The 11,033-nt window shown below is 41.8% G+C and overlaps 1 protein-coding gene across 1 annotated transcript; it reads left to right on the top strand.

Annotated features, from left to right (window-relative positions):
- The first annotated feature begins 692 nt into the window (after window positions 1–692).
- On the top strand, window positions 693–10,650 carry smpd1 (sphingomyelin phosphodiesterase 1). Its single transcript, XM_079508586.1, has 9 exons — window positions 693–911; window positions 1,066–1,331; window positions 2,046–2,366; window positions 3,397–3,677; window positions 4,328–4,501; window positions 4,886–5,057; window positions 5,784–5,860; window positions 7,239–7,384; window positions 10,116–10,650. The coding sequence occupies exons 2-9, from the start codon at window positions 1,080–1,082 to the stop codon at window positions 10,547–10,549; spliced, it is 1,857 nt and encodes a 618-aa protein (XP_079364712.1). The 5' UTR covers window positions 693–911; window positions 1,066–1,079; the 3' UTR covers window positions 10,550–10,650.
- Window positions 10,651–11,033: the final 383 nt, after the last annotated feature.

The following is an 11,033-nucleotide window of genomic DNA, read 5'->3' as shown; positions in this document are numbered from 1 at the left end:
TAGACAGACCCGGCGCGGTCTAGATACCGGAAGGTTTCCAGTTCGAATCAGTCGTCCGACACGTTCAAATTACCACCGCTGAAATGCCCTTGAACAAGGCATCAACCACTACGATGAAATGTGTTCTATGAGCAGGGCCTGGCTGGAAACAAGTTCTTGAGCTTAGCCCAGATACCCTGGGTAAATATAGATTTCATTTCATTTCATTTCACAGACCCATCAGATTTCTCCTTAGATTCAGACATTCAGTGCTATGGTGCCAAGTTCAGCCAATATATCAACATCCATTCAAAACATAATATTTACATCAAGTAAATGTGTACAAATGAATGAATATAAAAACCTCCCTTGATCGGGGTATACATTCTTTTGTCAAAAATGCCCATGAAGGACCGACATGGCATGTTATACTGTATACGCGAGCGCTTGTTTGAATTAATTGAATAGGTGATAATTGATAGATTGTCATCAGGTGGACCCTATTGTAAACAAGTGTAATGCTTAATTGGGTCGTCCACTCACAGTTAACAGTCTTTGTATTGAGTTTGTGCTTGAAATGTACTGTAATTCTGCAAACTGTTAATAAATATTTCAATCAATCAAACAACTCGGACAACTCAGACCCCGGACTGCAAAGTCTTCTTTGTGTGACGTGAGTCATCACGTGATACGTCAGCTGATAGGTTCCTCCCACAAGACAGCAGTGAGCACACTCTGTCTACATAACACTGTGCACAGCAGCAACACGACCACAACAAACGACCCAGAGGAGGTCCTGTTCCTCAGTTACACTTACTGCATTATCACCTCACCCCGTCGAACAAGAGCGAACGACGGCACACTTCCACGAGTCTCTTCAACGTCGACAGGAATCCAACTTGTCTTCTTAAACTGGAAGGAGGGAGGAGGAGGTACGACAAAGTTATTGGTTGTGTAACATACAGCAACAGCAGCACTCAGCACTCAGCAGAATATATCTAAATGCCTCAAAAACAGCAGAGAGATGCTACAAACTCAACTATGTAGATTAGTTTCCTTCCTGATATCTTGCTCTTTCCTCTGCAGGTCGCTGTGGAAGAATGAGGCTCTGTTCGACACCCCCTGTACTTAGCAGCACCATGATGACATTAAGCGCTGCCCTCGTTTTAATGTTGACTCTGTCTGGGACCTGTCACCCGGTTCAGCAGGACCTGCAGGGTGGCCCTGGTTCAAGTTCAGGTGGGGTGGTGTTCATGGAGCAGGTCAGCCGCCTCAGGGTCGGGTTCAACTGGAGGAACATCACTTGTCGTGTTTGCGAAGCTGTTTTTACTATTGTTGATATCGCTCTCCTGGTAAGGATATCATATGTTTAATCTATAAGTATTTATGCTTATCTCTAATCTCATGTAAAACAATTGTCATGTTAATTTATACTAGATGCACTGAGTCTAATACAATCATTTTTATTCATCATAGTGTAGGCTAAATGACACAAATAAAGATCAAAGTTGTTTTGTAAATTATGGGACGTGTCTAACTCCTGAAAGAAAGGCCTACTCAACTTGGCAGAAATTTAAAAGTTAGAGGAAATGTCAATGTATGCACCACAAATGATAACCTTTGACATTTTTCTATCAGCCGCAGCACTTTTAACATTCCACGGCTATGTTACGTTTGTGTACTCTGAGTGGTGGTTACATTCACTCACCACAGAATGGTGATCAAATGAAAAGACTTTTCAACCTTATCAGTAAGGTTAATAACTCTATTGTATTATTTGTAATAATCTAATAACATATCATTGGAGGAAAAAAATACAGTTGGCTTCTGAGATAACTGATCTTGACTATTTTATTTGACCATAAATGGGTTTTTTTTATCAGTAAATGAAACATCATCAGTATTGTATGTATTGACTTGTGCTTTCGTTTGAAATGTACCCATTCTGCATACTGTGAAATAAAAATGTCAGTCAATCAAAGTATAACCTACTTTTCATGTTTTGCCGAAATAATTTCTTTCTCTTTATGTCTCCCAACAATCACCTTTTTTCTTGCCTTTGCTAGACTGATACAAATGAAGAGCGTGTGATTCACGTCATATGTGAAGCATGTATTCGTCTTCACTTGGCTGATGAGCGAGTGTGCCGTGAGATAACGGAGCTGTTTAGGTCCGACTTTATCCGAGCCCTGCAGGAGTCGTACCTGTGGCCCTCTGAAGCATGTGCTTTGCTTGTGGGACCAGCCTGTGGCAAATTTGACATCTACGCCCCCTGGAACATCACCTTTCCTAAGGTCCCGAAGCCTCCCGTTACCCCTCCGACTCCACCCAAACCTGGGTCGCCTCAGAGCAGGGTCCTGTTCCTTACTGATGTCCACTGGGACAAGGTGTGTGTGTGTGTGTGTGTGTGTGTGTGTGTGTGTGTGTGTGTGTGTGTGTGTGTGTGTGTGTGTGTGTGTGTGTGTGTGTGTGTGTGTGTGTGTGTGTGTGTGTGTGTGTGTGTGTGTGTGTGTGTGTGTGTGTGTGTGTGTGTGTGTGTGTGTGTGTGTGTGTGTGTGTGTGTGTGTGTGTGTGTCAAAAAGGCCTGTGTTATGACACAGCGTTGCTCAATTTACTGCTAACTAGCCCTGTTTGGAACCTCGAGCTAAGAGCGTAGAGTGAGGTTTAACTGCTAACCCCTCAACGTCATTTTGTTAACGTTATTATGGCTTTTTAACTTGTATGCAAACAAGAAGAGGAAGTCCATACTAGTGAAAATGTAAGGAACTTGTAGTAAGCTGTCAAGCTCATTCCTTTTCCAAAAGTAACAACCGACTCCACCTTAGCCCGCAGCACTTTCCGTAAGACTTGCCCTAGCCTCTACGACCTTGCTGGCATATGCAAAGGCTAAAATATGCAATTTAGATTATGTAGACATACTGTAGCATTTTATAGTGTATAGTTTAATTGTACAGCTATTCTGCTGTTAGACGAATGTTAGGTTATTATAATACTTGGTGACTATTTCTATGCATTTGATGTATTACCTTGTGGTGTTCTTGCTTACTGTATTACCTTGTTCTATTCTTGCTTACTGTAAATCACTTGAAGTACTGTAAATCACTGGATTAAGAGCGTCTGCTAAATTCCTAAATTGTGAATTGTGTCCAAAATGGCATACTGGATCTAATATGTGTGGAAAAGAATCAATGTTATGTAACTGAACCTTTAGGAAATTGCGTTTCTCTCCTGAATTCATTTTTGAACAACTTGTGACCATTTCTGTATTCATTGCTGCAACCAATGCAACTAAATTAGTGTAAGCCATTTAGTCGTTCCATCCAAAATGTTCAAGTGTAAACCGAGTGCCAGTAGTCACAGCTTATCACGGATTACATGCTTTAATGAAACAAATTCTCTGGTCATTTCCATTGGCAGGAGTATGCAGTGGGCAGCAGTGCAGACTGTAAGGACCCTCTGTGTTGCCGTAATGAGTCAGGCTCCCCTAAATGGTCTCGTAGAGAGGCTGGGTACTGGGGGACATACAGTAAGTGTGACCTTCCTCTATGGACCGTGGAGAACCTTCTGGAAAATGCTGCCAGAACTGGGCCCTGGGACTGGGTCTACTGGACCGGTGATATTCCAGCACACAACGTTTGGTCTCAGACCAGACAACAACAGCTTTCTGAGCTCACAACCATCTCCAGGCTTATTCACAAGTAAGAACACAAGAGAATGTGTACACACACAACATTACACTGTTTTTTATTAGTTCTTTCAATTCATGCATAGGCTTGCAGGACTCTGTGATGCAACTTTACAGAAAATATTAAACTATGAAATTGTATGTATGTGTATGGATGGACAATATCAGGTGAATTTCTGATCAAATTAATATCAATATCTATCTTGTCAGATATGTTTTGGGCTTTTTCTACCTTTTATTGATAGTATATATCTGTGTCACTCTTAACCAGCTGCAATCTAAATTGACTGCCGTTGATTATTGACAACTATAGTAGGATTTCTATGATGGAGCAGTTGACTTATTTTAACCTCAAATAGCACGACAAAGTTTGACCTGTTTTTTACCTCAATTGGGTCACATGTTTAAGCCATGGGTAACTTGTAATTGATCGGGAGTACTTGTTCTCAACCAGGAATCAAATGGACCCTTACGGATCTGTAACTCCAATAGTGTACAAGTGGAACAAATGGACAGATTGATTCTTGAGGGTTTTGCATATTGGGGTCTCGGGGATAAAAAATCATATCAAATGCGGTCTGTGGTATAATGGATATCATATCCTTAAAGTTAGAGAATCACTGATGTAAACCACACCTGCTAACCCACTCCTCTCAATTCCAGGCACCTGGGACCCAATGTAACAGTGTACCCTGCCATAGGGAACCATGAGAGTACTCCAGTGAACAGCTTCCCTCCACCATTTATCCATGGCAACAAATCCACATCCTGGCTGTATGACACCATGGCCAAGGAATGGGCCCCATGGCTATCACAGGAGGCCCTGAAGACTCTCCGGTGACTAATCTAATATGGATGAAATTGAAAGGGTTATTTTGGAACTAGGTTGCATTTAGCTCTGGTCCATAGGCGTTCTCCTTAACACTGTCTCTGCACATGTAGTTTCCTCATTCGAATGAGTGCACAAAGTCTACACTTCAGTCAAAATAAACAATGTACGTACGTACGTACGTACGTACGTACGTACGTACATACATCTGAGTAAAACAACAACGGATAACAAAGTAAAATTCTGTCTTTAAGATCATTCATGTTAATAAATATTAATTACACTTTTAAATTGAGTTCACTTAATCTGTGGTGGAGGCCTTAATGTTAGTTCTCCCCTTCTTTATTTACACTTTAAATATTAACTTTAGCTACTGTTTCTGTTAATTCCAGATATGGGGGGTTTTATACCACCGTGGTCCAGCCTGGCCTCAGAGTGGTGTCCCTCAACATGAATTTTTGTGCTCGTGAGAATTTCTGGCTGATGGTGAACTCAACCGATCCTGCAAACCAGCTTCAGTGGCTTGTCCACATCCTCCAGGCCAGTGAGGACAACGGAGAAAAGGTGAGAAGGAATATGTTGGACAATGAGAGGAGGCAAAGAGTTGTTACATTATAGGAAGTACATTTTGCTAGACCTATTGTTTAAGATTCTGGCTTTCACTTTCACTAATTTTAATTTAACCAGGTCTGCTCTGTTGCTGTATCTCGCATGCAGTCGCCTTTTGTGGGGGTTTGATTTGAGTATTTTGTTGGCAAACCGCTACAGTATAGTTCTGGTTTCAACATGAGTCAATAAGGACATTCAGCTGTTCCCCATTTCTGTAACTAACCTGTAAACTAAACCACAGATTTGACTTTGCAACTTCTTACATTTGTACTCACAACCTCTATCAACCAATGAACTTACTCTTTTCCTAATTTGATTTCATGTGTAATTATAATGAGCTCACAACTGATGACACTAGAAGGCCATCCACTGTACTGTAGCTGGCATCAGCCAGGTAATTAGTTCAAAATGATTCTGTCTTTTGTGTGAACGGAAACGTTCCTCGAGTCGTTCATTTTCCGAGGTTCAGTCAGTCGGTGGCAAAATGCAACATTTCGACTGGCTGAAGAGAGACGGTCCTCTTTTGTCATAAACTACGTGAGGAGCCGGAAGTGGTGAATGAATCGTTGGAACAAATCTTTTTAGTGAACGAGAATGAAATTATTTGAACCTTTTTTCTTGATCTGTGTTAAACTGTACTTGAACTTGCCTTCAGTATGTTATTTTCTCCCCCTGGCTTAGGTGCACATCATTGGTCACATCCCTCCTGGGCTCTGTCTGGGCAGCTGGAGCTGGAACTACTATCATATTATAAACAGGTAGCTAGTTTACTTTCTTTTCTTCCAATACATTTTTTTTTTACAGAAATTATTTAGAACAAACTGTAAAGAAGAACAAAAACAGCCCAGGCATGTTACAAGTGGACACAACTCAGACTTGAGCAGAAATGCACTACACACGTTCAACAAATATGCAGGTGGACAAATATCACATAATAATAGTGGCTACAAAGCTCAGTGGTATGGCTCCCAGATTTTATGAAAGCTAATGGTTGTAGATTTCAGTTGAACGTTTGGAATGCCATTGGCATGCACTGTATGATTATTTCTTTTGCCAATGCTTCTTTGTCAGTGGTTTCTCATTTATCCAAGATGATTTTCCTTGCAGCATAAATAAACATATTTATTAACAATCACCAATGGCTTACTGGGATTTGACTTTAGGTACTTAATTTTGGATTTGATCTCTTGTAAACTGGTACAAACTGATGCAGACTGTTTGCTAATTTCAGATAAATAGCATATGACTTCCTGTCAGGACGTATTTGGTTCACTTCCCCAAAGTCAACTTCCTCTGTGCTTCTTTTTCTTTTTTTGGTCGCCTTTAGTTCTGCCAATAGAGCGTCGCAGTCCCGCCCCGTCATGACGACGCCAGGCCCAGGAAATGATACCCAATGCATTTTTCACATAGACATTTCAAAAAGTATTTATTTAAAGACGGTTACGCCGCGGACAAAGCCAACTCGAGTCGTGACAAATCATGACAATAAACACAATATTTTGAACCAAACAAATAATTACAAAGAAGAAAAACAACATTCTAATTCTTTTTTTGGCCCAAAAAATTGTGTTTGTTGTCATGATTTGTCACGACAAGAGTTGGCTTTGTACGAGGCTTAAAAGGTCTTTAAATAAATACTATTTGAAAAGTCTATGAAGAAAATGAACAGAGAATCATTTCCTGGGCCCTGGTAGGGGGGGGACTGCGACGCTTTATAATCTAGAAAGGTCTGCACTCTTGACCCATGAGCTACAAAAGATTGAGCCACATGCAAGAAAAGCTAGCATAATTCCAGTAGCAAAGCTTGCACACTGACAAAAAATGCAGGATGTTTGGATGCAAAACTAGATTTATGTACATAGTGAAAATATTTCAGCCTTGAGACCACCATCAGCACTCAGTCAGCATTTCTGGTCAATTCATGTTGTTGTTGTTTTTTTACTTCCCTTGGGGGTGGTTGAGCTTTTCCAAATGTCAGTTCCCCAACAGCTGACCTTGGGTAATATTTGAAAGCAGCATCATGTGATGTTTTCACTGTTGACGCAACACTATCGAGCTCTAGAAGTGATTAAAATTCAAGGTTTACATGTTCCAACAAACAACCCTTGGTGATTTGTGTACATTTCTACGCTCCAGATATGAGAGCACAATCACTGGACAGTTCTTCGGCCATACACACCTGGATGAGTTCCAGATGTTTTACGACGAGGCAACGATGACTCGGCCAGTGGGCGTGGCCTTCATCGCTCCCAGTGTCACCACCTATATCAACCTCAACCCAGGTGAGAGCATGACTCATGACCCAGATATACTGTAGTGTAAACATCATATTACTCATGACCCAGATATACTGAAGACATCACATTACTCAAGATATACAGAAGAAGTTACGGGTGTTGGTGAAACACAATAACACCGTTTTAGAATAGTCATTTATTATTGACAGGGGAGGCATGAATAAGACTTCATGAATATTAAAAATCACACCCGTGTGAACTGAGTGGTGTAAGGTCTTATATAGACTGATCAGCTGTGGTCTGACGTAATGTCTGACGTAATGAAATCACACCCGTGTGAACTGGGTGACCATAGCAACCATGCTCATTTTTTCTGCACAGACAGACAGACAGACAGACAGACTAACAAAGCCAGTTGTAGGAGTGGTTTGCACCACTCAAAAATCCATAGACTTGGCTGTCAGACATCGGAGGGGCTTAAAAAGGTCATTTATTGAACATGTTTTGTACTGTAATTTCAGGTGAGTGGAGTTATAGTAAAATGTAACTACCCCATCAAGGACCCCTGGGTGTCCTTGGACCACTCTTTGAAATGAAAACCTGGTCTAGATCAGGGGTTTTGCGGGGGAGGTCGTGGACAGATGTGAAGTGAAAGTGAGTTCACAGTGACGAACAACAAGGAAGCCATAGAGTTGTGCAACAAAGGTTGTATTGCGGCTTGGAAAGGTTGTTTACAGCTTTGGTTCTCAAACCGGCTTTTTGTCTCCACCAGGCCAAAGGCATGGGGAGAGAGTATGTTTTGCACTCCGTCCGTGTGTGTGTGTGTCCGTCCGTCCGTTCTTCCGTCCGTCCGTTACCAGCTAATCTCCGGCACCGTTGGCCCGATCCATGCCAAACTTTGCACACACACTCCCTGGATGCCAACGACGAACCTCTGCCCCAAATATTCCTCAACGGCCTGCACCACCATGAGGCCGATTTAGGCAAAATGCATTTCTGTAGATTACTCATACACATTTTATCCATACATCACACAATTCGGTATACACTATCTCCATAGTCATGTGATCAACACGGATCTGCACCATTTCCCATCTTCCATCCTGATTGGCTAAGATTGGCTTCCAAAGCTCACATGATTGGTCCGTTTCGAACAAAATGCCACAAATCACAAACACTGTGCAATTTCCGTGAAATTATACACGCACATTTCCACTAGGCTGCGGACGACATGCCACTCATTTTGTTCCAAATCAGCCTCATGGTTGCGCTATAACAGGGCAATTCCTGTTTTTACTTTTTTAACTGCATCAATCTGTATACAACTTATGTATGCGCACTCCCTAGAGGCCATGGAAAAACATTTTCCCTGCATCCCTCCACATCTGCCGGTTATAGCGCCACCCGATTTCTGCAAAACACATTGTTTATGTTAGTCGCACAGATTTCATCCAAATCTCACGCAAATCGGTACACATGATCTCTGTAGTCATGTGATCAAGACGAGTCTGTTGGATTTCTCAGATTCTACACTGATTGGCTAAGATTGCCTTCCAAAGAGTGGCCCTTTTCTACAAAATGCTGCACATGTCCTGCTCATCCAGAATTCTATCCTCAGAGATGCTATGAGTGATCTGGCTCTGCATTTCCTCAACAAAATCGTTGCAAAATAAACAAACACAAAAACATGTTTATATTACTCCTAATATTACATTACTCATAAACATCACACACTGACACACTCCTATATCCTCCTGGTGGAGACCTGTGCCCAGAAGGGCACTTTTTCTAGTTGTTTCTGTACCCCTGATTTATGAATCCAACTTAAGTAGCTTTTATTTAAAGGATAAGCCCCTTGAGATGCATCATCTCGTTTTAGAGGGGGTCCTCAAACCTGACTACAACATTTTGGTTTATAATATTTGTCTACTGAACTGGTCTAATTGGTTATGTGCATTCACACGGGCAGATGTAAAAGATGCAGTCAACCATTGTCAATGGAAGCCAACAACATGACGTTGCAAAGACGCAATGATGCATGTAGCTGCTCCAAATCAACTCACAATGCGCCTTTGCACCGTTTGATCTGCCCGTGTGAACGCACCATTAGGTTCACAGTCTGTCCACTTTCTCTGGCATACCCACTTTAGTACATACACATACCCCCATTGAGAAACACACTGGTCTACAGTACATCCAGCATAAAACAATACAATGAGGCATTTTTCACTTTCGGTTTCTATTTGTTACAACTCTCTTATTGCAGTCTTCAGACAACTTGCAGTGTTGTAAAAATGTACTTGTATTATCAGTTGAAAGCGTTAACTGCCTGTTCATATGCAAGAGACCTTGGTGGACCTGAATCTTTTCCTTGCTTCCTTTTTCTCATAAATTGTCTTACAGATACAGGGCAATTACATACCTGGAATTTGACTTCTGCATTTATCCCATCCTAACTACTGCTCAAAGAAATTATGGGAACACTTTATTTTAGCAATATATTAGGAGCTGTGGGAATTGGGGAAACTCTTGAACAGCACCCAGGGAACAGTGTAGTGTCTTGGCTAAAGGGCACTTCATCACTAAGCCAAGAGGAGCCAGAACATGGAACCTCCTGAGCTTTGCTACCCTTAAAATGGATACTATCCTTACTAGCAAATATTGTAGCCTAATGGAAATGTCATTGGAAAGGTGAGCGGGAGGGTGCGTTTGTCAATGAATGATGAGATATTCAGTAACTATAATTAGGATGTTTGCATTTACTTTTACTTTCTAGGTTATCGCGTCTACCTCATGGACGGGAATTACAAGGGCAGCTCTCGGCTGGTGCTAGACCACGAAACGTACATCCTCAACCTGACGGAGGCCAACCACAAGCCTGGGCCTCACGGGGTTGGGCTGTCCCACTTCCCGGTCCCCGACCCCAAATGGAACCTGCTGTACAGAGCCAGCGAGGCCTACGGCCTGTCCAGTGCATACCCCTCTGACTGGGATGGGCTCATTAAAACTTTTCTCAACGATGACGAGGCCTTCCAGAAGTTCTGGTTGCTGAGACACAAAGGTCACGTGTCACAGCCCTGCAAAGAAACATGTAAGACCGCAACGCTCTGCTTCCTGCGAAGCGGGCGTTACGAGGACCTGGAACAGTGCGACCTGTTGAATGGTTTTGGGGGAGAGATGGCGCGGGCTGCCAGGAAGACACTCTGTTGATCAGATGGAATTCAATTTTGGGCCGGGACTGAATATGTGAATATATGAAAACTGTGTTGAAAGACAAAGCCAAAAAATAAACATGTATTGATTGATCGCTGGAGGGGAATTCAGGGAAATTGATGATAGATGTGTTAATCTGTAGGTTCATATTTCTTTTTGGGGTAAGAACCAATAACCAGTAGCATAACATTAGCAGCTCAATTCTGATTCTTGCTTCATCAAGACTCCACCTCAGGAACTTGTTAAAGGGTGATTTTGCAATCTGAATCCTATCATTATATTGTGAGTACATGGAAATCTGAAATAACTCATCCCAATGTGTTCTACGCTGGAAAACTCAGCTAGCCTGTTTAAACTGTCTAGATGATTCAGTTTAAAAAGTAATGTTTTTCTAAGATTGTTGTCAAGTGGCCTTAGGTTTTTCAAGCCATGTTTTGAAATGTCAAAGATCAAAAGTGATGTATCCTGCTGTGCTTTCCTA

This window comes from Electrona antarctica, assembly GCF_951216825.1.
Source record: "Electrona antarctica genome assembly, chromosome: 8".
Classification (NCBI taxonomy): Eukaryota; Metazoa; Chordata; class Actinopteri; order Myctophiformes; family Myctophidae; genus Electrona; species Electrona antarctica.
This window is presented reverse-complemented; position numbering and strand designations above follow the sequence as displayed.